Source organism: Amblyraja radiata, chromosome 24 (assembly GCF_010909765.2).
Source record: "Amblyraja radiata isolate CabotCenter1 chromosome 24, sAmbRad1.1.pri, whole genome shotgun sequence".
In the NCBI taxonomy this organism is placed as follows: Eukaryota; Metazoa; Chordata; class Chondrichthyes; order Rajiformes; family Rajidae; genus Amblyraja; species Amblyraja radiata.
In genome coordinates this window covers 4242453-4269219 of record NC_045979.1, presented here as the reverse complement: position 1 = coordinate 4269219, position 26767 = coordinate 4242453, and the positions used below count along the sequence as shown (strand labels likewise).

General features: G+C 44.2%; 1 protein-coding gene across 2 annotated transcripts in view; it reads right to left on the bottom strand.

Annotated features, from left to right (window-relative positions):
- ptpn22 (protein tyrosine phosphatase non-receptor type 22) overlaps nt 1-26767 on the bottom strand; it is a 116817-nt gene that overhangs the window by 30028 nt on the left and 60022 nt on the right. The window contains exons 11-12 of one of the 2 annotated variants that reach the window (XM_033042284.1): nt 25342-25434; nt 10057-10136 (exon numbers count right to left, since the gene is read on the bottom strand). In XM_033042284.1, the coding sequence (XP_032898175.1) occupies nt 10057-10136; nt 25342-25434 (173 nt within the window). The remainder of the gene's footprint in view (nt 1-10056; nt 10137-25341; nt 25435-26767) is intronic. The other variant, XM_033042285.1, reaches the window with a different exon arrangement.

Here is a 26767-nt window from a genome sequence, read left to right as displayed (position 1 = left end):
TGGGCAGCTCACACCCCAGTGGTATAAACACTGACTTCTCTAACCAAGTAACCCTTGCCTTCCCTCTCTCTCCATCCCTTCCCCATCCCAATTCTCTGACTAGTCTGACTGTCCTCATTTACATTTTATCTCTGTTTGCTTTGTTGTTACCTTCTCTTAGATATTAATGATCTATTCTACATTTTTCTTGATCTCCATTCCCTTGGTCTTATTTTCACACCATACACTTCCTTATCCCTGTATCTCCCTCTCCCCTGATTCAGTCTGAAGAAGGGCCTCGACCACAAACGTCACCCATTCCTTCTATCCAGAGATTGGATAAGGAGTTGCTTCTTGACCTGTCGATGCAGTTTCCACTAGGTGCCTCTAGGTGGCAGCAGGCTATTTTCCTTTACAACCAACACCAGCATGTCATGCAAAATACTGTTGAGCTGTACCAAGTTCAATTTAGCTCACTGTCTGGATTCTCACCCACCCACGGGTGCCTCCCACCTGCCTATGCTTACTTGGGCCGGATGTGAAGTGTGCTATATTTGGCTGGTCTGCAAACCAATCTTGAATAGCCAGTAAATTATAACTGAACAGATTTCTCAGAGAGATTAGGAGCTCAAGAACAAAGGTTTATACCTTACTGCAGATCACAGCAAGTAACTTAGCTTGGCATCGACCAATTATATTCCCAAGCACAAACATACCACAATGATTTCTCTACAAAAATGTGTGAATCACATTTTCGCAAATATATAACACTTATGTTTTCAGCCTGTTAAATGGGTTTCTAAGATGTCGAGGCTTAAGCTAATTTGCATTTCAGGCACTCTAGTTACTATTGGATCTGAAGAATGCAAGATATCTTGACTGAACTCATTGCCAACTTCTGTTTCCTGGTCACTAGCTGGTTCTATATCCACTTCTGGAAGAAATTCATCATTCCATTTCTCTCCTGCTACAATCATTCGGTTAGTGTGGATCCCTCTGACTTTTGAATGAATCTATCTATCTATCTATCTATCTATCTATCTATCTATCTATCTATCTATCTATCTATCTATCTATCTATCTATCTATCTATCTATCTATCTATCTATCTATCTATCTATCTATCTATCTATCTATCTATCTATCTATCTATCTATCTATCTATCTATCTATCTATCTACCTACCTACCTATCTATCTATCTATCTATCTATCTTTCTATCTCTAAAATGCTAATCTTGTGCTCTTCCGGTTTTGCGTTTTTTTCTATTTGCGTAAAAACGGTACAAGATAACGCTACGATTTTTTGCCACTTACTCACCATTCTCCTGTGCTACAAGGGCAATAAGTTTTCTTCCGATTGATGGTATATTTTAAAAGTTATTAAGGTTTACAAATCATAAAAAACGCGCATGGCCAGATTGGTCTCCTCTCCTGTCAGTCGCCACCACGCAAATTGGTCTCCTCTCCTGTCAGTCGCCGGGACAGCGACACCCCTACCTGCACCATCGCTGCACTGATTGGCCGGGTCTGCTGTCAGTCACGGGCGGCATCCGCCTCACCCGGCGAGGAGAATAAAAAGTTGAAGGAGCGGAATGAGCATCACTAATGCTCCGCCGGTTGGAGCTGCGTCTGCGGGCGCCTCCATGGTGCGGAGCGCCCAAGCAGTGGGGCCTTGCTGAATTTCAGAATTTGCGAAGAAATCTATCTCTTCCTCTTTTTTCAGTTTTTTTCCAGTCTCAAAACACTCAAGTTTGATTATGTCTGAATTACTTTTCTCTGCATCTTCCTCATGAGGGTTCTTTGGTTATTCTTTTAACTGCCACCTCTCTATTCTCTCCTCTGTAGCTGGCGGCACCAAACTTAAGTTGTTGAAGTCTAAGGTGGATTAACAAATCTGGTGGAGTGAATCCTGTAGTAGAATGTATTATGTGCCATTTAATCAAGAAGTTAGTTGTCTTATGATTCCTAAATTAAGTTATCATGGAAAACCTGTCTCTTTGAGACTCCCTTCAGAATATGTACTGAACCTACCACTGCATTGTTGAAGACCAAACAGAATGGGGGAAGAAATGAATGCTGGATACCATTATATCCTATGAATCATTGACAAAAATATGTGTTAGCTGTGGTTCAGTGTTTGATACCAACTCCTCAGATAGTTTCAAAGGCCATCTCAATTTCTTCACTCTGCTGTTGTACAAGATCACACATGCCTATCTTCAATTCATTTTGAATGCATTTCAATAACTGGAAAGTTATTGCCTTTATAGTTACTTCCTGATATGGTCACATATGGTCCAATTTCAGATAACCCACCTCTCCCTGTGTTCCTTTACCAATGCCACCAGTCCACCCAGGGTCTCTCTCCCTTCGTTCACCTTTTCCACCCTCCCTCCTTCATTACCTTGACATCACCCTCCCCAACCTGGTTCCATCTGCCCATTCCCCACATGCCTACCCACCAGTGTTTACTCTCTCTCGGTTCATCTTTCCTAATCCTTCCCCCATTTGGTTTCATCTGCCCATCCTTTCTCCCTTATCTGGTTCCACCTATCAGCCTCTGCCTCCACCCTTTTCCCTTGTCTCTCCACCTGGGTCCATCTGCCTATTTTTTTTTATTTTCTTATGTTTCCACTTCCCGCCTACCAGCCTCTGTCACACCTCCTCTATCTCACTTCTATATACTGACCATCTAACCCTCTACACTCTCAGTCCTGATGCAGGATCTCATCCTGAAATACTGACCATCCCTTTGCCCCCAGAGATGCTGCCTGATACATTGAGGTCCTCCTGCAGTTTATTATTTGCTCCTGAAATGGTAACACTGGCCATATCCATGTCTGAAGTAGGGTCCTTGGTGATATTTTGCTTTACTCCTGAAAAGCTGTGCATACTGATACTAATTCTTCGAAATCTCTAACAATACCTGGGCACGGCACAAAATTCCTGACAAACCCTTCATCTGCACATTGCCCGCATAATCTGAATGTGACTTTTCCAAAACCTGCCTACTCAGGAAAATGCGGATAAAATATTCCAAAAGTACAATTCAAACATCCTTGGTGAGTGGATAATTTAAATCTCCTGTTGTAAACTATCTGAATACTTATCTAAATTTTATTGTCACAATAGACAATAGACAATAGGTACACGAGTAGGCCATTCGGCCCTTCGAGCCAGCACTGCCATTCATTGTGATCATGGCTGATCATCCCCAATCAGTACCCCGTTCCTGCCTTCTCACCGTATCCTCTGACTCCACTATCTTTAAGAGCTCTATCTAATGTGCCTGTCCCACTGTACGAGGGAATTCAAGAGTTCTCCCGAGTTTGCCCCTGATTCGAACTCGGAGAATGTACGTAGCGGGTCCATAGGAGTTTGTGGACGTCTCGTAGCGGCCCGTACGAGTAAAAAGTAACAATTGTTTTCATCACGAGTATTTATTTTGCTCGTGGACATTTTTCACAGTGTTGAAAAAACGTCACGAGTTTTCCGGATTTCCAGAGTACCTACCGTTACTCGTACGAGCCGCTCCGAGACATCCATGAACTCCTACGGACCCGCTACGTACATTCTCCGAGTTCGAATCAGGGGAAAACTCGGGAGAACTCTTGAATTACCTCGTACAGTGGGACAGGCCCTTACCTCTCTCTTGAAAGCATCCTGAGAATTGGCCTCCACTGCCTTCTGTGACAGAGAATTCCACAGATTCACAACTCTCTGGGTGAAAAAGTTTTTCCTCATCTCCGTTCTAAATGGTCTACCCCTTATTCTTAAACTGTGGCCCCTGGTTCTGGACTCCCCCAACATCGGGAATATGTTTCCTGCCTCTAGCGTGTCCAATCCCTTAATAATCTTATATGTTTCAAAAAGATCCCTTCTCATCCTTCTAAATTCCAGAGTGTACAAGCCCAGCCGCACCATTCTATCAACATATGATAGTGCCGCCATCCCGGGAATTAACCTCGTGAACCTACGCCGCACTCCCTCAATAGCAAGAATACCTGTACTACCGAGAACAGGTTCATTAGATTGGTATTGAATGTTTGGAGACAAAAAGATGCTGGTGTGCACCCTTAATAAATTGACATGTCACGTAGCTGGAAAATGAAACAATGATGTTTAACCTTTGGGGTATAACATCTGCTGATAGGAACGTTAATAATTGGCCTTTTATAATATACCATTGTATTTGCTTCATTATATTAAGTACTTCATCTGAGTAGTTTTCCAGACTGACTTTGCTTTGCACAGGGAGGGGGCAAATGCCATTTTTGCTGTGGGTGCCTCTACCCATGATGAAAGAATCTTTGGTGTGTCACTGCATTTCTACATCATGACTTGGGGAAGTTTCCACTTGTGTGAGTTTCCACCCATGGGAGAATCTTGAACGACGGAACACGGTTACAAGATTAGGGAACTATCATTTAAAACGGAGGATAGACACAAAAAGTTGGAGTAACTCAGGCGAGACGTCACCCGTTCCTTTTCTCCGGAGATGCTGCCTGTCCCACTGAGTTGCTCCAGCTTTTTGTGTCTCATCTTTGGTTGAAACCAGCATCTGAAGTTCCTTACGAAACATTTGAAGCGGAGGGATTTAGAAACTGCTTATTGAAAGGGATCTCTGGAATTCTCAGCCCCTGGAGAGTTGTGGAGGATGGAACATTGGGGATATGGAAAGTAGGTGGATCAGGGATATGACCATTACAGTGATGTGGGGCAGGGAAGAAGATGAGACCGAGTGGGAGGTCTTGTTATTCCAGGGAGTGTTCATGGACTAGTTCCCCTACTTGTACTTCAGTGAGAAACCATGGGAGAGATGCATGTACTTCAGTAATATTTTGTGCTGGAGTAACTCAGCGGGTCAGGCAGCATCTGCGGAGGAAATGTCTATGCAACATTACAGGTCGGGAGATCCTGACCTAAAATGATGCCTATTCAGATCTTCTCTGTGCTGGAGTAACTCAGCGGGTCAGGCAGCATCTGCGGAGGAAATGTCTATGCAACATTACAGGTCGGGAGATCCTGACCTAAAATGATGCCTATTCACAGATCCTCTGAAGAAGGGTTTCGGCCCGAAACGTCGCCTATTTCCTTCGCTCCATGGATGCTGCTGCACCCGCTGAGTTTCCCCAGCAATTTTGTGTACCTTCTGTGGATGCTGCCTGACCCACTGAATTACTCTAGCACTTTGTGTTTTACTAACGATTCTAGATTCTGCAGTTCCTTGTGTCTCTAGTTACATGTTATTTGCTCCAGCTACAATCGCCACTCTATTGTCATGGCAAAGGCTGCATTGTCTAAGACTAATAATAATAATAATAATGTCTTTATTTATATAGCACATTTTTAGTCAACTTGCATTGACCCCAAAGTGCTTCACACAATTACTTCCATACAGACAGGCAAAGGTGGGTGAAGTGTCTTGCCCAAGGACACAACGACAGTATGCACTCCCAGCGGGATTTGAACCAGCTACCTTCCGGTTGCCAGCCGAACACGTAGCCCATTGTGCCATCTGTCGTGACTACAAATAACTTCCGGGTTGAAATCCTTCCAGAATGAATTGAAGATGTTTCTAATATCCTAACGCTTGTACAGACAATACAATCGGCCCCTACACGTGCTTCACCGTTTGTCAGGGGGGGCGAGAGACACACACACACACACACACACACACACACACACACACACACACACACACACACACACACACACACACACACACACACACACACACACACACACACACACACACACACACACACTTATATATATTTATATAAAGAGTGTGTGTGAATGAATTTATATATAACACAGTTCCTCACTGAAAAAATTACAAAGCAGAGTACTCACTTTGGGGCTCATTGCAAGTGTACAGTGATTGAGGGAGAATTCTCTCCCCAGAGTGATGCAGTTCAACTGCTGATAAAGCTGCTGCCTCACAGCAGTTTGATTTTTTCCTCAGTTGCTGTCTGTGTGGAGTTTGCAGGTTCTCCCGCGAGTTTCCCCCAGGAGCTACAATTTCATCCCAAAGACTTGCTTGTTTGTGGGTTAATTGGTTTCTGTAAATTTGGCACTAATGTGTAGGGAGTGGATGAGAAGGGGATAAAAAGAACTAGTGTGAACAGGTGATCCAAGGTTGGCATGGAATTGGTGGCCGAAGATCCATGTTGTATCTCTGCCACATAAGGTAGTTGAGGCCAGTTCATTGGCTATATTTAAGAGGGAGTTAGATGTGGCCCTTGTGACTAAAGGGATCAGGGGGTATGGAGAGAAGGCAGGTACAGGATATTGAGTTGGATGATCAGCCATGATCATATTAAATGGTGGTGCAGGCTCGAAGGGCCGGATGGCCTACTCCTGCACCTAGTTTCTATGTTTCTATGAACTAAACAAAATAATCCAATGGGCATCAATGGTCATACACAGTTATTCTGTAGGTTAAAAAATGGTTTCCAACAGTGTTCATCATGGCTTAATTCTGCAGCAACTTGCAGTGTTATTTGCCCCTGGCACACAAGAACCCAATAGTGGCAAAAAGCTAACAAAAACAGTTCCTTGATGACAAGACTTTTGATCACATTACACAAACCCACAGATGTACATACAGTAATGGACCCGAGGCCATATGAAATGACGTTGCCTATTTCCTTCGCTCCATAGATGCTGCTGCACCCGCTGAGTTTCTCCAGCACTTTTGTCTACCTCCGCCATATGAAATGAGTTGAAAACAATAAATAAACTGCTTGGACCACTCAGAAGAGTCCTGCCCTACTCAACAGAGCAAGTCCCAAGATCGTCTAAATGCTGCACAAGTTCACCATCCTGATGGGCCAGTCCTCTTCAGTGGTTAGACAACAATCAACAAGCAAACATCTGCAGACAGGGCACACTATTAATTGCCTCTGATGCTCAGAAGAGTGGCAGAGACTGGGGAGAGTAGACGGGAAGGTGGGAAGAATAAAGTGGGATTAGTGGGATAACAGAATGAGTGTGAACAGTTAATCAATGGTCAGTGTGGATTCAAGCCCAAGGGCCCATTTCCAACATGCATCTCTAAAATTAAAATAAATGCAGGATTAGTACAAATGGGGGATTGATGGTTTTCAGGGGGTCATAAGGTTCAAGAGTCTGTATGATTCTACAATTCAATTAAATGTCTAAAGAAGGGTCTGACCCAAAACGTCACCCATTCCTTCACTCCAGAGACAATGTCTCTCCCCCGGAGTTACTCCAGAATTTTGTGTCTACCTTGGATGTTAACTTTATTTTTCTCTTCAGTGATATTGTCTGACCTGCTGAGTATTTCTTGTTTTAAAACAAGTTACTACACGGTGATTGGACAGAGGAAAGGCTGCAGAGGAAGATTTGCACAAAAATGTCAATTAATTATCTTTGTGTATCCCTTTAGCACTTATATTCCACCCGGTGCTGGTGTTTTTATGCAGCATTGATCAGGTGGAAGGCTCTGTCTCTATAGACGCACTCTGACATACTGAGGATATCCAGCAATTCCTGTTTTGATTACAATCTCCATCACCTGCAGTATTTTGATGTTGGACTACACCTATTGGTCTGAGTAACAGCCATTTTGACTAGCGGGCTGAGTGTCTGGAACATGCCAAGGGCAGCCATGAAATGGCAGTGTAGGACGGGAACTGCAGATGCTGGTCTACACCGAAGATAGACACAAAATGCTGGAGTAACTCAGCGGGACAGGCAGCATCTCTGGATAGAAGGAATGGGTGATGTTTCGGGTCGAGACCCTTCTTCAGACTAAAAGTCAGGGGAGAGGGAGACACAGAGATAAGGAAGGCAAAGGTGCCTAAATGAGACATCAAAAGAGAGTGAAGTTCAGGAAAATGGGGAATTGATCATTGCTCCCCCTTCCCAGTCCTCAGACCAGTATGACTGTCCCCCTGATTACATTTATCTCTTTGCTTTGTTATCATCTTCTCTTAGCTAACAATGATCTATTCTACATTTCCCTTGATCCTCATCTTTTTTGATGTCTCATTTTGACATCTTCCCCTTGCTTTTCGCTGCGCCTCCCTCCAACCTGGCTTTCAATCTCGACCCGAAACGTCACCCATTCCTTCTATCCAGAGATGGTGCCTGAGTTACTCCAGCGTTTTGTGTCTATCATGGAATGCCAGTGCCTTCATCTTTGGAGAGGGACAGCTGAGTGGTGCTTTATGGAGCACCTGCCAATTCTCTGACATGAATTTGTTGGAGGGTAGATTACTGGGGTACCTGTGTCACTAAAAATGGTATCCAGGGTCATGGTAACAGATATGTAAACTGCACAGCAGCAAGCTGAGCTTATACTGCAGCAGCTGAACATTGTTAGGTTTCGAATCGGGCTATAGTAAAAACTGAGGCAACGGCCATTCAATATAACATTGGATCCGAGTGCAATTGTCTGTATTTTCTATGTAGATGTATGTAAGTGCTTCACAAAGCCCTGCGCAGAAGGTTCCTGTAAAATCTGTTTAAAGCATGAAGGAGTTTGGACATGTACTTAGCAGCATAAAGTCTTTGTGCGTGGGCAGCAGGCACCTCTGCTTCCTATGTTTCACAATCTTCTTTCAATTTTGTTCATGTGGCTGGTGTAGTTGCGGAACAATCATTAAAAGTTTACATTCATATGTTTAAAGCAGATAATTATCGGGCGTAGCAGAGTGCATCACCTAGATTCCTCTTTCATGTTTGTGGTTTGGGCAATGTTAAATATTTGTGTTCCACTTAAACTGATGACTAAAGGGAAGCTTTTATTTTCCATACTTGCATCAAGTATTTACATCTGTGAGTGTGAGTGGATGTCTTAAGGTCATAATTGACAGGAGCAGAATTAGGCCATTCGGCCCATCGAGTCTACTCCGCTATTCAATCATTGCTGATCTATCTCTCCCTCCCAACTCCATTCTCCTACCTTCTCCCCATAACCCCTGACACCCATACTAATCAAGAATCTATCTATCTCTGCCTTAAAAATATCCATTGACTTGACCTCCACAGTCTTCTGTGGCAAATAATTCCACAGATTCACCACCCTCTGATTAAAGAAATTCCTCCTCATCTTCCTAAAGGAAGTCCTTTAATTCTGAGGCTGTGACCTCTAATCCTAGACCCTCCCACTAGTGGATGCGATTCAGACATGGAGCTTCTGAGTGAATATTTCATTAAATGTTTGATTGCGACTGTTTGCGAGTAATATGGGGTTGATATTGCCTTGCTAGAACACCTGGAGTGGAAAGTAATAAAGAATTTTTTTCATGCAGTCCATGATAAATGTGAAATCTTAACACATGATATCAGGTTGGTGACTGAAAATCTCCTGATGCTGAAAGCATCAATACAAACCACCAAGCAATACAACTTTGCAATGACTGCAAGACACTTATGACCAAGGCTCACTGCGTGAAGACCCACTCATCAATCTCAATGAATCTCAGTGAAGATCAATCTCTCAATTACAGATTGCATCAGACCTGGTCCACAATTGTGAGAGTAATTGACAGTGTATTGATGGAGTGGGCTGGGTGGGGAAGAAAAGGGGCCGATAGAGTGGGAGGCTTTGGTGGACTGAGCATGTGTTTGGCAAAATGGTCACCCAACCCACCCTTGGTCACGCCAATGTACAGGAGGTAGATGAAGTTAGAGGAGATGTATGTGAACTTCTGACTCACCTGGAAGGGATGGTGAGGTTCCTCGGTGGAGGTGAGGGGGAAGGTATAGGTGTGAGGGCATGGGTTACATCTGCTGCGGTTGCAGGGGCAAGCACCTGGCGGAGGGAATGGCCACTACAGAAAGGGGAACGGGGTGGAGAGTCTGAAGAAGTGTCCCACTCGAAAAACTGCCCCTTCCTGTCCTCCACAGATGCTGCCTGAGCCACTAGGTGAATGCAATACGTTGAGTTCTTTGAAAGATTCCAATGTTTGCAGTTCCTTATATTTCAAAATAAAGGACCTAGTTCAGTCAGAAGGCCATAGGACCATGCGTAGATGTTACGTTGTGTACATAAGTAGCTACTGTCTTAAGAATCTAAGTTGCGATGGTCCACACATAGTACCTGTAACAAGGTGAGTTTGTTGATGGTTGGATGGTTTCTGGCTCGGGTCTCGCTGACATCACAGGCAGTTCATTAATCTGCTGGGGCACCAAAAGAATACTGTTAGTTAATGTGACCCTCAAGACACTGAGCATTGAACAGGAGGATGAATCTATTACAAATCCAAGTTTCTGAAGGGCATCTGCAAGTGTAAACATGAAGAAGGAAGTTTCAACTTTAATTAGAAAAAATGGGTTATTTAAAACTTAACAATGGAAACCCCTAAAGTTGTAAACAATACCAACGCAACTCCATCACCAAGCGGGGTTCAGCAACAGGAACTGTTGCCATAGCAATCCAGATTGCATTGTAAAGATACTGTAAGTGAAACTTTATTGGATTAATGCAGAGGCACAAGAGGCTTTTGCAGAAGATAGGAAGGAGGATGTACTGCTGAAGTTGCAAACAGGGACATGTCCAGAGGTACCAAGTGAAATAAGAACCTGCCACAGTGTTCGGCTGGCAAGGGAAATAAATGTAATAACAATGCAATGGATTTAAATATATTCACATCACAGAGCCTGGTCCTGGATTTCAATTACCCCGTTAATAAAGGGCCTGTCCCACGGGCGTCATTTGCGTGTCATCTACACGACATCATTTACGTGTCACGACACACATGGTGCATGGTGACGTAGGCAGTGACTCGCGGTCGCGCACGGCGCCCCAGGATCTTGGGATGTACAAAATCTTCGGGCGCCATCTGCGTGACGCGCAAATTACGCCCAAGTGCGACCGGCCCTTTAGACTTTTATTTTTGAGATACAGCGGGAGACATGCCCACTTGAGTCCACACCGACCAGCGATCCCCGCACGCTAACACAATCCTACACACTTGGGACAATTTACACTTATACCAAGCCAGCTAACCTGCAAACCTGTAGGTGTTTGGAGTGTGGGAGGAAACTGAAGATCTCAGAGAAAGCCCACGCAGTCATGGGGAGAACGTATGGGATCTAACCCAGGTCTCCGATGCTGCAAGCGCTGTACGGCAGCAACTCTACCGTTGCGCCTGCGTGCCGCACTAATGGATGTCACAAATGATGTGGCATTCCATGATGAAAGATAAAATGAATTACAGAGGCAGAGCAGAATTTATAACATGTTGTCGAGGCACAAGGGACGTCAGTTACATGGAGAGAATGGAGATGCTGGGCTTGCTTTTATTAGAGCAGAGAAAGTTAGGGGAAAGTTAAGAGGAAGATGTTCTAAACCAGAGGTTTTCAGGAGAAATTATTTCCACTGGTGGGGGGTTGATATTTAACGACATGAATTTAAGAAAATTAGCAAACCTGTGGTGGGGCCATTGGGAAGATTTTGCTTTTCAGCAATGGGTTGTTGCATCAGTAAGAGTGAAAGAAGTAGATTCAATGGTAACATATAAAGGGGAATAGGAGGTAGACAAAAATGCTGGAGAAACTCAGCGGGTGAGGCAGCATCTATGGAGCGATGGAATAGGTGACGTTTCGGGTCTCAACCCGAAACGTCACCTATTCCTTCGCTCCATAGATGCTGCCTCACCCGCTGAGTTTCTCCAGCATTTTTGTCTACCTTCGATTTTTCCAGCATCTGCAGTTCTTTCTTAAACAAGGGGAATAGGATAGATGTTTAAGAAGGAACTGCAGATGCTGGAAAATCGAAGGTAGACAAAATTGCTGGAGAAACTCAGCGGGTGAGGCAGCATCTATGGAGCGAAGGAAGTAGGCAATGTTTCGGGGCGAAACCCTTTTTCAGAATAGGATAGATGTTTGACATGGAAATTTGTTGAGATTATATTTGTCCCACAATCTGGATATTTATTTTCCAAAGCCAACACATGCATGGTTGAACAAAAGGCAGCAATCTGTACTTAGGATTCTATGAAAGGGATTCCTTGGCTAAGATGCAGCCAGTGCTCGATTGTAATCATGTATTGCCTTTCTGCTGGTACACAAAAATGCTGGAGAAACTCAGCGGGTGCAGCAGCATCTATGGAGCGAAGGAGATAGGTAACGTTGCCTTTCTGCTGACAGGTTTAACAAGTAACAAAAGCTTTTCACTGTTTACTCGACACCTTGTAAAATTGTATAGAGCTCTCTGATCAGATCAGGGCTTCCAGCACAATTGTAGCTGATATTATGAAGAGACAAACCACATGGAATTTGGGCCTTTGGCCCACCGAGTACACATTGATGATGATGAAGTCTCCAATTACACTAAACCTACTGAAACCCCATTATATTCTCCCACATTCCCATCAATATCTCCCCAGATTCTACTATTCACCTCAACATTACAGGCAATTTATAGTGGCCAATGTTATATGCAACTCAAAATAATTTGACCACATAGAAGTAGGCACACTGTCATCGTGTAGAGACTTGTGCCCTTATGATATACTCATTAGAGCAGCCAATGTATGAAAAATAAAGCTTAAATATTCAGAGCTGCACTGTCACCACTTTAGAGGAACACACACAGACATGCTTACGTTCATATAGGGATTGGAATGAAGAATTGTCCTAAACAAATCAGAAAGCTGTGGCCTGATCTTACTGCAGCTGTTCTGGGCCCAAGCTGAGCACAAACTGGTTGTGGTTTTATCCCCGTCCGATCCATATATAGTTTGGTCCTTATCGGGTGACATCAGGTCAAGAGGCTCTCAACCTACACCTTACATGGGTGACAAGGTGACTAACATCGTCAAGTTACCAAGCTGTCATGTAAACTGTGAAAAGCTTTTGTTCCGTGCTAACCAGTCAGCAGAAAGGCAATGCATGATTACAATCGAGCCATTCACAGTGTACAGATACATGATGAAGGGAATAACGTGAATAATGTTTAGCGCAAGATAAAGCCAGTAAAGTCTGATCAAAGATAGTCTGAGGGTCTCCGATGAGGTAGATAATCATTCATGACTGCTCTCCAGTTGTGGTAGGATGGTTCTGTAGCCTGATAACAGATGGGAAGAAACTGTCCCTGAATCTGGAGGTGTGCGTTTTCACACTTTACCTTTCACCCGATGGGAGAGGGGAGAAGAGGGAGTGGCCAGGGTGCCACTCGTCCTTGATTATGCTGCTGGCCTTGCCGAGGCAGCGTGAGGCATAAATGAAGTCAATGGAAGGGAGGTTGGCTTGTGTGATGGTCTGGGCTGCGTCCACAATTCTCTGCAATTTCTTGCAGTCTTGGATGGAGCTGTTCCCAAGCTGATGCATCCCGATGAAATGCCTTCTATGGTGCATCTGTAGAAGTTGGTGAGAGTTGTTGGGGGTAAACATTGTGGGCCAAGGGGACTGTTCCTGTGCTGTTTTGTTCTATGTAACAGGTAGTAGAAATCAATCAAGTAGCAGCTAACTTCTGCATTCAGTACATGGAGAGCATCAGGGGAGCAAGCCCTCATGACCACTCAAATATGGTAGTGGGCCCATTTGTCTACACATCAGTATGGATCAATCACTACATGGATGGATATAGAATGTTTATCTCCCAAAAAAATGCACATTGTACTACTGGATTTTCTGCCCATAGTCTCAGTTGATTTTTACATCACATTTTGACCAGTAACCTACTCTGCATTTACACATAGTCTGATAAGTTATTTGTACAAATGTACCTTTTGTCTCATCTGAGTTGCACTAGGTCAGTATCTTCACACCATACTTCTGCAAAAAAACACTTCTGTCTTTGGGCTTAAAATGAACACACAGGACTTCCTGAGAAAGACCACAGCCTCTGTGTGCTTTGGTGCTCTCACCCCTGGTTACAGTCTATTGCAAAACTGAGCTGGTCAAATGCACCAGTAATTACTTCAAAAAGGCTGAATGTAACCTATTATTGTGTGGCGGCAGAAATGAAGAAAGCTGCGTTAAGCTGAACTATCTAATCTGCTGAAGATTCTTCTGCAGATGACTGATGGACCAAAGCTAGATGGCAAGTTGAGGAAACCTAAATTAGCAACAATCTATGGGGAAACTTCCTCACGTGTTGTTAGTTCACTGAAACTGCTGAAGCCAGGGTTAGAATACGCTCTTTAATAATCCTGCTCCTCTCATTTCCTGATTTAGTTTCTGGTGCTTCTCAAATTTGTTTTTTTGCTCACTTTGCTGTTCCATAGGGAATTATTCTCATTCATTGAGTACAAAATTGTTGCAGACCATAGGATCCAGGCATTAAGCAAATTGTTTCTGAAGAATTGTCTCAACCCGAAACGTCACCCATTCCTTCTCTCCAGAGATGCTGCCTGTCCCGTTGAGTTAAGGGCCTGTCCCACGAGCATGTGACTGCATGCGGCAAGCTCGACCAAACCGGAAGCGGGGGCCGCGCGGAGGTCGAGTGATCCCCGTACAGGGCCGGTCCCACCAGCATGCGACTGTATGCGGCGAGCGCGACCAAACCAGAAGCGGGGGCCGAGTGAGTGACGTGAAGTTCGAGCGAAGTCCGCGGGAAGTTCGCGCGTGACGTACGGCGTCAAGACGCTGCGTCCGGCGTCAAGGCGGTGCATACGGCCGCAACGCGGCTGCAGGCCAGCAGGCCGTTGCCGTGCGGAATTTTTGAACACTGTCAGTTTTCCGGAGCCCCGCGCGATGTCGGGACCAGCTCCACACAACTCCGGCGATCGAAGTGGGACCGGCCCCGCGAGGCCGTGTGGCGTTAGGTCGCACTTGCCGCATGCAGTCACATGCTCGTGGGACAGGCCCTTAACTCCACCATTTTGTGTCTATCTTCTATGAAACACAAAGAACTGGGAGGCACATTTTTCAGAGTCACGGGTTGGCTATGACAGATGAGATGTGGAGGAATTCTTCCCTACAGAATGCTGTGTTGGAATTCTCTGCCCCAGAGTGGTGTGAAGGCAGAGTCTTTGGCTACAGTAAAGGCAGACATGACAGGTTCTTTATCCACAAGGCAGTCAGAGGATATGGGGGCAGAGTGGGAAAGTAGTGCTTCGGCCAGGATTGAATCTGCCATGATACTAGTGAATGGAAGAGCATACTCAATGGGCTGAATGGCGTATTTCTCTTTCTGTTTCTATTTTGTCCTTATTTTCAATCAGAGTGAATGGGATAAGAGGTAAAGAGGAAATAGCAAAAAATATAACATGAGAAGGAATGTGAATGAAATTACATGAGACAACCCCCCCAGAAAAACCAACGAACACGAGAGAAAGAAACAAATACAAGGAAAGGGGAATGAGAAAGAAAAGAATGTACAGAAAGATGAAAAAAGAATAGAGATAAGAAACAAAGAGAAAAAGGCAGAAACATGAACAGATCAATAATAAGATAGAAAAGAGAAGCCACAAAGATTGATCCAAACTATTGATCAATGGGAAAAGATAAGTCTCAGGAGGGGAACGCACCAAACGGCTGTAGGAAGGGCCCTGTTATCAGGTTATCACAGCAGGCTAGGACATCATTCCAAGCCTCATGCGTCCCGTTTATCAATGACTGGAACTCCAGGAGAGCAATGCAATTGGCGCCTTGAGGCCTGGTGCCCGTAGGAACAAACCTGGAGTCACTGCACAGAATGGGCCACTGATCAAAAGGCCGAGTGTGGAAGCAAGGATTGTCCTGAGAACACCGTCATGCTATTATCATCTCAGACAAAAAGGGAGGGGTGTGTGGTGCGCGGTTTTTAAGATTTTTAAACCTCGCTAACTTTTACGACATTCAACCAATCAGAATGAAACTTGGTGCACTCGCAGCACAAGAGAACGGTGAGTGAACTGGCGGAAAATCGTAGCGCTATCTCGAACCGCTTTTGCGCAAATAGAAAGACCGCCAAACCGGAAGATAACAAGATCAGAGTTTTAGTTATGTGTTGATGTCATGTCATTAAGCTGGAGTGAGTACAGAGAAGATTTCCAAGAATGTTGCCAGGACTCACGGAAATGGATGATAAGGAGAAGTTGAGCCGACTCTGATTTCATTGCTTGTAGCGAAGAAGACTGATGATCTTATGGGGTGTATAAAATCATGAGGTGTATAGATAGGGTGAATTCACATCATCTTTTTTCTCAGTGTCGGGAAATCAAGAATTAGAGGGTTTATGTTTAAGGTGGGATGGGAAAATGTAATAGGAATCTGAAGGGCAACTGTTTGTTTACACAAAGGGTAGTGGGTATGTAGAACGAGCTACCAGAGGAAGTGGTTAAGGCAGCTAAAATAGCAACAGTTAAAAGACATTTGGACATGGATAGGAAAATTTGCATCAAATGCAAACAAACCTGCGACGTGCTTTATGTCAAATGCAAGCACATGGGACTAGCATAGGTGGGCATCCAAAGACCTACCACCAACTATCATAACTCCATCCTTCCTCCTGCCATTGGTTGCTTTCACTGTACATCATCATTGAAGCAAACACAATCATTGCCTGATTGGAGTTTTCTTCAGTCAGTTACAACTCTTTTGTCCTCTTTTTCCATTTTCCCCCTAAAATGCTCAAAAAATGAAATTGGAAATTGTTTCAATGTCTCTGGTTTTTTTTGCCAAGGTGCCACAGTTTAATATTTAGCTTCCAGAGATTCCTGGCAATTACATCCTTATCTGCAACCTATAAGTGTTCCTTCACTGCCAGGAGTCATCTCCCCCCCTCAACAGTCCAGTGTTCAAGCTCGAACCTTGAAGAGCCGTAGGACAATGTTGAATACAGTTTTTAATGAGAGGGTCACTTCATTTTCTTTTGTTAAAACATAAGAAGTCCCACTTTGGGCTCGTGGCCGTTTCTCTAGCAGAGCTGGCTGTTTGCTCACCATCTGTTTTACCACATCCGGTTGTGTGGAGGCCTTCCAATCATCGCAGGCTCATACAGTGCAGAAACCACAGGCCTTCTGTGCTGTTCCACAGTAGCTCAGAAGAGGAGGAAGTTTACAAGTACATAGCATTCCATAAATAACCAAAGTGGCACACTGTTAATGGTGCTCCTTCTCAGAGTTGCTGACTGGCCATTAATGGATGTAGCATTTCACTGCAAATGCTTTCTCCACCATCTAAACAAGTCTAAGGCAGACACAAAAATGCTGGAGTAACTCAGCGGTACAGGCAGCATCTCTAGGGAGAAGGAATGGGTGACGTTTGGGGTCTCGACCCTTCTTCAGACTGAAGGGTCTCGACTCGAAACTTCATCCATTCCTTCTCTCCAGAGATGCTGTCATGTTCTGCAGTTCTAAAAGTTGATTAACACATGACAAGACTTCTCCTAAATTAAGACTCGACTTTGAACTCTGAACAGCGTGAGAAAGGAACTCATCACTTCTAGACACCAGGAAGAGGATCTGACAAGATCAGCATTGAAATTCTCATGTGTCCATTGAGATGGGATGGAATGGCATAACAAAGAATGGCTTTGTCCCAATGCTGAATATTTTACTTCAGCCACCATCCTTAAAAATGGCCGAGTTAAACATGTTTTATTACAGAAAATGTGCCATCTGACACACCTTCCAGATGAACACAAATATCTAAGACCATGAATGAAAAATCCCAAGCACTTATATGGAGTGTAGTTTTACAAATGCAGTTTTCACACTTGATGTGATAGTTGGTAGAAGATGACACTCAAACTTATAAGAATGTTCCTTTTATACGGTGCAACATTGTTTCTGCTTCCACTCTGATCTCAGACTTCATTTAAGCCAGTGAAGGACATCTCGGCATGGCTGCATGACATTCTCAAGGGGAAAGGTGAGTAACCAGAAGTCAGTGCACATGTTGGTGCAAATGAGATAGTTAGGAGAAGGGATGAGATTGTGCAAAATTATTCGAGGGAGTTAGGCAAAAGGTTAAAAAGCAGGACTCCAGGGTGGTGCTCTCCAGGTTACTTCTGGTACCATCTGCTAGTGAGGGTAGGAACAGGAAAATAAGGCAGCTGAATACATAGCTGAGTAGTTGTTGCATTGGGCAGGGATTCAGATTGTTGGGCCATTGCGATCTCTACACGGACAGTGAACTGTACAAGATGGATGGGTTGCACCTGAACTGGAGTAGAACCAATATCCTGGCAGGCAGGTTTGCTAGTGCTACATGGGTAGGTTTAAACTAGATTGGCAATGAGGCAGGATAAAATGCAGGGTTGAGATGAGAGGCTGGAAGTCAGTATGGAAAGTAATGAAAGCAAGTTCAGTGGACAGAATAGGCAGCAGCATGGCAGTGAGCGAGGAAGGACTGTTGGATTGAATTGTATTTATTTTTATGTGAGAGGCCTGACAGGTAAGATGAACTCAGGGTGCAGATAGGTCCGTGTGATTGGGACATTGTAGCCATTACGGAGACCTGTGTAAGAGAGGGACTGAACTGGCAGCTTAATGTTCCAGGGTGTAGGTGCTGTAATGCGGCTTTTTCACGGGGCGACTTGACACAAGATGTAACCAGAGTGAAGTGGTCGTGGTCTAGCACGATATCACACGATATAACGGGGGGGTAGATAAAGAGTTCCCACGGTACTCGGCATTTCTGTTATTTGTGCGAGTGACTTGTCCGTCTCCCGAGCTTTCCCGTTAAATCTTGAATGAACATCGTGAAGTGTTGTTAAATCATCACGTGGCACAAATGATGTCACTTTTTTTTCACACACTATAAATATCCTCCCTTGGTTGAATTGGCTCATTTGGAGACATGTTTTACTGTGTATGTGGGAGACACAGATGGACTGAGCACAGTACCTCGGTCTTACTGTGTGTGGGAGAGGGGGAGAAAGAGACGTACACTCACAGAGGCAGAGTCTCTCAGCCTGTGTAAGAGGGAGGGAGGGAGAGAGAGAGAGAGGCACACACAAGGTGGATGTGAAATCTCACCTGCCTGTTTCAGTGACAGACACCCGCCGCCAGTAAATGAAGACACCCCCATCTGTCTCCCCCTCCTCTCCCTCGACTCCCCCACCTTTCCCTCCCAACTCCAGTCCCGTCCCGACCCCCTGGGAAACTGAATAGAGCAACAATCAACTGCTGCCTGTGCGCTGATATGACAATAAAGGCTACTTTACTTTACTTTACTGAGTTAAAGAGTTCCCACGGTAGACTGTAAAACTGGGACCCTGGTTCTGGACTCCCCCAACATCGGGAACATTCTTCCTGCATCTAGCCTGTCCAATCCCGTAGATACTGATTAGACCGGTATCTATTTATTTACTTTATTAATGATTTCAATTAAATATTGGGAACATCAGGCAGCAAACGTTATTTCTTGAGTGTTAGTGCTGGACTTTGACTCGACCTTCCTAGTTAGCCGGCGCCTGAGACTGAGCCAAGCAATGTCCAGACCTGACTTCAACACAAAGTGATGGAGGAACACAAAGGGTCAGGCTCGTCCAACGCTCTGTGTTTTGCTCGTGATTCCTGCATCTGCAGTTCCTCGTGTCTACAGACCAGAGTTGCCACTTGACTCCGAGATGACCATCACAGAGCATACGGAAGATAGACACAAAATGCTGGAGTAACACAGCGGGACGGGCAGCATCTCTGGAGAGAAGGAATGTGTGACGTTTCGGTTCGAGACCCTTCTTCAGAGTCTCGTCCCGAAACGTCACCCATTCCTTTTATCCAGATGCTGCCCGTCCAGTATTTTATGTCTGTCTCCAGTATTACTGTGTCTATCATCGGCGCAAACCAACATCTACAGTTCTTTCCGACATTAGAGGATACCGTCTCGCCATCACTCGGATTACCTGCTTCATTTCCATAACGTTGCCACCTCTCTTTACTTTGCTTACTGAAGCCTGATCCTTGTCACACCCAGTGCTCTATCGCCCAGCCTCTCATCTTTCAATCGGGTTCGGCCAGGAAGGAACTGCAGATGCTGGATTAAAATGAAGATAGACACAACATGTATCTCAGCGGGACAGGCAGCATATCAGAAGGGTCTCGACCCGAAATGTCACCCATTCCTTCTCCCCAGAGATGCTGCCTGTTGCGCTGAGTTCCTCCATTTTGTGTCTACCTTGGGTTTATCCAGGATCTCCCCATTGATGTCCTAACTCGCTTTGGTTTGTTATTATTGTCTCATATCGAGAACCAGCAGATACAGGTTTAGGTTCGGGGGGAATGATTTAATGATAGCCTAAGGGGTAACTATTTTACGCAAAGGGTGGTGGGTGTATGGAATGAGCTATCCGTTAAGGTAGTTGAGGCAGGTACTGTCGCAATGTTTAAGACCCATTAGACTTAAGCCTTGGATAGGATAGGTGTAGATGGTTATGGGCCAAACGCGGGCAAGTGGGACTAGTGTAGATGGGACATATTGGTCGGTGTGGGCAAGTTGGGTCGAATGCCTGTTTCTACGCTGTATGATTCTATGCAGGGAATAAACTTTTGTTTGCGTGCTATACAATCATATCAGATAATGCTATACATGAATATAACCAAGCCACGTACAGTCTGAAGAAGGGCCTCGACCCGAAACATCACCCGTTCCTTCTCTTTAGAGATGCTGCATGTCCCGTTGAGTTACTCCAGCATTTTGAACCGTCGAGTTACTCCAGCATTCTCTTTAAACCGGCATCTGCTGTTCCCTCCGACACATGCACAAGAACACCAGGTAGAGCGAAGAGGAAAATACCAGAGTTCCGAATATATGTTTTCAGGACAGTTCCAGGGGGAAAAAGTCCAATGTCCGAATTGAGGTAGGTTGGTAGGTCGGGTCAGTGCCCAAACGAATGGAAGGAAGAACCGTTCTGAAGCCGGATAAGAATAGGTGGTCGGCGCGGACTTGGTGGGCCGAAGGGCCTGTTTCCGCGCTATATCTCTAAAATCTGAAGTTAGGTAATGTCTAAAGGAACTGCAGATGCTGGTTAATACGCACAAAAGGACACAAAATGTTGGTGTAACTCAGCAGGTAAGTCAGATCTGGGAAGAAATACATAAAAAGCTGGAGTAAGTCAGCGGGTCAGGCAGCATCTCTGGAGAAAAAGAATAGGTGGCGATTCGAATCGGAACCTTTCTTCAGACAGCCTAATCGGAATTGAGTCTGAAGATGTGTCTCGTCCCGAAACATCAGCTATTTTTCTCCAGAGATGCTGCTTGACTCGCTGAGTTACTCCAGCTTTTTGTGTCTGTCTTCGGTTTAAACCAGCATGTGCAGTTCACTCCTTACACGGGTCTCTGGAGAACATTGATTGGTAGCGTTCCGGACCCTGCTTCGGAAAGGCATCGATCGCTAGTCGGCGAGGACTCCGAGCTGTATCTCTCAAAGAATGTGAAAAATTTCTCACGGACCATAAAAATGCAGGACCTTTCAGTAAAGTCCCTTTTAAAGTCCCTTTTAAAGATTATAGTTATTTTCTTGAATCTTGAAAGACGCAGTCGTCTTTCTTACAGTTTGGCTTTCTTCCCAACCAATTGTTCAAGCGCTTTTGATTGCAACATGCGCCTTAATTTAGGTCAACAAAGAAACTGACAAGTTACTAAAGAACTTGGGCATGAATAAGTTGATGTCCATGTGCGGATGCAAATCTTTATTTTTTAAATTCAATCCCACAGAAGACAATTTTTACTCACCTTCTGTCCCCTCTGTCCAGCTTCCGGGTTCACCGTTCGCAGGAGTTCCCACGGTAACCGCAAGAGTTATTACGAATATCGCACGGATATCGCACTGGCCACTACGTTCATACAATGTTGCAATGCTCAACCACAAGTGTACAAGTCATTCTTGGAGAAATTCAAACTTGCTTGAATTTTCTCCCGAGTCACCAAGTTACACGATTACCTGCCGTTAGCGCCACGGTGGTCCACGGTGGTCCACGAATGCCGTACTGTTATCGCACAAGGTTCCCACGATGTTAAACTCTGGTTAACTCTTGCGTCAAGTCGCCCCGTGAAAAAGCCGCTTAAGTGAGATAGAGGTGGAGGTAAAAGTGAAAGTGTTGTTTTATTGATTAAGGAAAATGTTAAGGCAGTGGTCAGAGATGACATCACTGATGGTTCGTCCAGTGAGAAATAAAAAAGGGCATGGTCACCTTGTTGGAAGTGTACTATAGGCCCCCAAATTTTAAATGGGAGTTAGAAGAGCAAATATGCCAGGAGATTGCAGGTAGCTGCAAGGTTAATAAGGTTGTCATCTTAGGGGAGTATAACTTTCCCAATATAGATTGGGACTATCATGGCGCCAAGCGATTAGATGGGCAAAGTTTCCTCAGGCAATATATAGAGGGCCTACATATTGCCCGAGGAATATGTAGAGGATGTGGAAATTGGTAAAGCTTCATCTACTCTTAGGAAATTGAGAAGGGCAAGTGACTAAAGTGTTGGTGGGCGAACCTTTTGGTTCTATTAGCTATAAAATAACTTGATAGTATTAGACAGGAACTTGCTGAAGTTGATCAGAGGAGATTGCTTGTGGGCAAATGAATGATTGGAGAGTGGAATGCTTTTAAATGTGTGATGACCAGAGTTCAGGGAATGTATGTTCTTGTCAGAGTGAAGGACAAGATAGGTGGGCATAAGGAAGTTTGGACAATGAGAGAAATTGCAGGTCTGATCAGGAAAAAGGAGGCATTGGACAGCTGGGATCAAGTGTATCCCTGGAGGAGTTTCAGGAACTACTTAAGACGACTGGTGGGTGGCTAATGTTGTGCCTCTATTCAAAAAGGGCTGCAAGACAAAGCCTGGGAACAATAGACTAGTGAGCCTAACATCTGTGGTCGGCGTGTTACTGGGATGTATTCTGAGGAATAAGATATGGATGCATTTGGCTAGGCAGGGGATGATTAGGTACAGTCAGCATGGTTTTGTACATGGGAGATCATGTCTTACAAATCTGATCCAGTTTATTGCAAAAGTAGCCATTAAGGTTGATGATGGAAGAGTTCTAGACATTGTCTATATGGACTTCAGGAAGGTTCATAGTTCAGGAAGATGCTTTCAAGAGAGAGTTAGATAGATCTCTTAAAGATAGCGGAGTCAGAGAATACGGGGAAAAGGCAGGAACGGTATTACAGAGTGTGGATGATCAGCCATGATCACAGTGAATGGCAGTGCTGGCTCAAAGGGCCAAATGGCCTACTCTTGCACCTATTGTCTATCGTCTATTGTATTTGAAATGTTCGGCAGACAAAGGTCGGCAAAATGGTCGGTATTTGAAAAGGCCGGCTAGCAAGTGATATTGAAGAAAGCGAAGAATTGGCTTAATGGAAGGAAGCGCAGGTTGGTTTTTGGATTGGAACCCTGTGACCTGTCCTGTACCTCAGGGATTGGGCCTGGGCCCATTGCTGTTTGTGGTTTATATCAACAACATGGCTGAGAATGTGGAGGCGCGATTAGTAAGTTTGCAGATGACACCAAGGTCGGTGGTATCTTAAAATATGACAATGGTTATTAAAAATGACGGCAGGATCTTCATCAGTTGGGCAAGTAGGCTGAGGAATGATTAATGGAGTTTAATACAGATAAGTGCAAGGTATTACATTTTGGGAAGTGAAACCAGGGCAGGGCCTTCACAGTGAATGGCAGGTCCCAGTTTGTAGATGGGATGGACAACATTAAAGAGAGAATATTCTAAATGTTTTCTGGGAGTGCTCATCTGTTTCGCTCACCGTAAAATTGTAATCATCCATATTCTTGCTGCCCATCTTCTAACTGACAACTGTACCTGTTCACCCATTATCCCTCTGCTCCCTGTCATTCTGCGTCTCTCGGTAGAGTACCATTTAACTTGCGTCGCTGATTTCCGATTTCTCCGTGGTCTGAACACAGTCAATTTCTGGAGTTTAACCCTATATGTTTCAGGTACGTTTGCACTACTCCACCTGTGGATTTCAGCCTTTCCTGTTGTTGGCCTCTTTTGGTGGCTGAAGCACTAAGGTCTAGAACTCCTTCCCCAAACCTCCCCACTTCTCCTTAAAACCTATCTATCCTTCCTCTTTTAATTTCCCCTCATGTGGCTCAAAGTTAAATTATGGCCCTATTACGTGATTCGAGACATTACATTAAAAATGCTACATTTATCCAAGTTATGTTATTTCATTATGTTTGTTCAATCAATGATCATTAACACGGTAGAACAGGTGAGTGGTTAAGATGCTATAAACAACAACTTTGTAACTGATGTTAATGCAGGCAGTTAATGGTCATCGGTTTCTGAGCATTATGGACCACTAACAAGTTTAAATATAGAGCAGAAACAGGCCCTTCAGCCCACTTGGTCCCCACCGACCAGTGATCCTCGCACATTAACACTACCCTACACACACTAGGGACAATTTTACATTTATAACCAAGCCAATTAACCTACAAACCTGTACGTCTTTGAAGTATGGGAGGAAACCAAAGTTCTCGGAGAAAACCCACGCAGGTCACGGGGAGAACGTACAAACTCCATACAGACAAGCACCCATAGTCAGGATCGAACCGGGGTGTCTGGTGCTGTAAGGTAGCAACTCTACTGCTACACCACTGTGCCCCCCCCCCCCATTAAACATTAATATTTTATACGGATTGAACTGTAGAAGTTATTTATTTCCCATTCTGTGGTATTTCCATTGGAAGGTTGAAGGTGAAGAATAGGAAAGGTGTCATAAGGAGATATAAAGGGTTCAGAGACTTTGGTATGTCAAGGAGGACTCTCTCTAACTTCTGCAGGTGTACAGTAGAGAGCATGCTGACCAGTTGCATCGTGGCTTGGTTCGGCACCAGGAGCGGAAAAGACTACAAAAAGTTGTAAACACTGCCCAGTCCATCATCGGCTCTGACCTCCCTACCATCGAGGGGATCTATCGTAGTCGCTGCCTCAAAAAGGCAAAAAGGCAGTATCATCAAGGACCCACACCATCCTAGCCATACACTCATCTCCCCGCTACCTTCAGCTAGAAGGTACAGGAGCCTGAAGACTGCAACGTCCAGGTTCAGAAATAGCTCTTCCCCACAGCCATCAGGCTATTAAAGTAAACTGAAACAAATCTCTGAACATTAATATACCATTATCAGTTTATTTACACTTTATCTGCTTATTTATTGATGTGTGTATATTTTTATATAATGGTATATGGACACACTGATATGTTCTGTATTCATGCCTACTATATTCTGTTGTGCTGAAGCAAAGCAAGAATTTCATTGTCCTATCTGGGACACATGACAATAAACTCTCTTGACTTGACCTGAAAGAAATTTAATTGATGGCCGGACATCAATTCAAAGTAATTTAGTGACTATGTAAGTAATTTAAGTGACTATGTTTCTATGTTTAAATAAATCCACCAACAATTAGCCTACTTTATATGGGAAAAAGAACATGTCAAAAACATTTATCACCGAAACACAGAGTAAAGGAAGATCACCTCATCGTAATTGAATCCAGGGTTGGTGTTTAGGACTTCTAACTGCTTCTCAAACAGAATGCTGACCGTTCTGTAGACCAACTCATACTGTTCCTGCAATGAAAAAGACAACAGACTCTCAGTAATTCAATATGGATGCTCTGGGTCAAGTTACCATCTGTTCAATAGACAGAAACTGTAGGACCGTAATTTAGTTTAAGTTTAGGGTTTAATGATACAGCATGGAAACAGGCCCTTCAGCCCACCAAGTCCATGCCGACCATTGATCACCCGTTCACTCACACTAGCTCTATGTCATCCCACTTTCTCAGTCAGTCTCTATACATGCCGGACAATTTTATCGAGGCAAATTAACCTACAAACCCACACGTTATTGGGATGTGGGAGAATACGGAGCTCCTGGAGCAAACCCACGTGGTCACAGGGAGAACATGCAAACTCCATACATACGGCACTGAGGGTCAGGATTGAACCTGAATCTCTGGCACAGTGATGGGGCTGTCCCACCGTACGAGCTAATTCAAGAGTTCTCCCGAGTTTCCCCTGATTCGAACTCGGAGAATTACGGTAATAGCCGCTCGTAGGTACTCGGGGCTCTCGTGGACATTTTTCAACATGTTCAAAAATCTTCACAAGTCTTCACGAGCTTACCGCGTTTCCCGAGTACCTGCCGTTAGCGTTACGAGCCGCTAAGAGACGTCCCGAGCTCCGACGTACCCCCAATGTACATTCTACGTGCTTACCACGAGTTTGATTTTTTTTTTAAACTCGGGAGAGCTCTTGGGTAAACTCGTATAGTGGGACAGGCCCATTAGGCAGAGTGATTGATTAATATTGAACGAGACCTGCACAGAAATACACACTAGAAACAGAGAATGGGAATTACATGACGGATGACCAAATACAACCAGATATAGCAGCAACTTGCATTACTCTATGCCTCTATCATACAGTATGAACTTCAGATGATCTTAACCAGACCCAACATTTGTTACTAAGTAAATGCTAGGACAGGTGAGTGAATACTGATGTAAGGAGTACTTTTAAAGTGCAGATCGAGCAGAGTGGCGACATTTAAATAGAAGAAAATCCAAAATATCGGAAAGGCAACTGATAATCAGCAAGGAAAAGTTCTAATTATGAGGTTTGAAATTTATGGGGCGATCAGACTGAAGCATTAACATTTTAAAAAGGTGGACATAGAAATTCAATCCCAAAGAGAAATAGATGCAAGTGGAAGCAGAAGTGGAAATAATCCAGAAAATAGAATAATGTCATTCAGGAATAAAATCAAAAGGTGCTTCTTCATGCAAATGCTGGTGATGCAGATTGACTGGAATTCTCAGGATGAAATACATGGATTTTTACTAACATGGGTATCAAGGAATACTGTGTTCAAATGATTGAATATCGCGCAGATCAATAA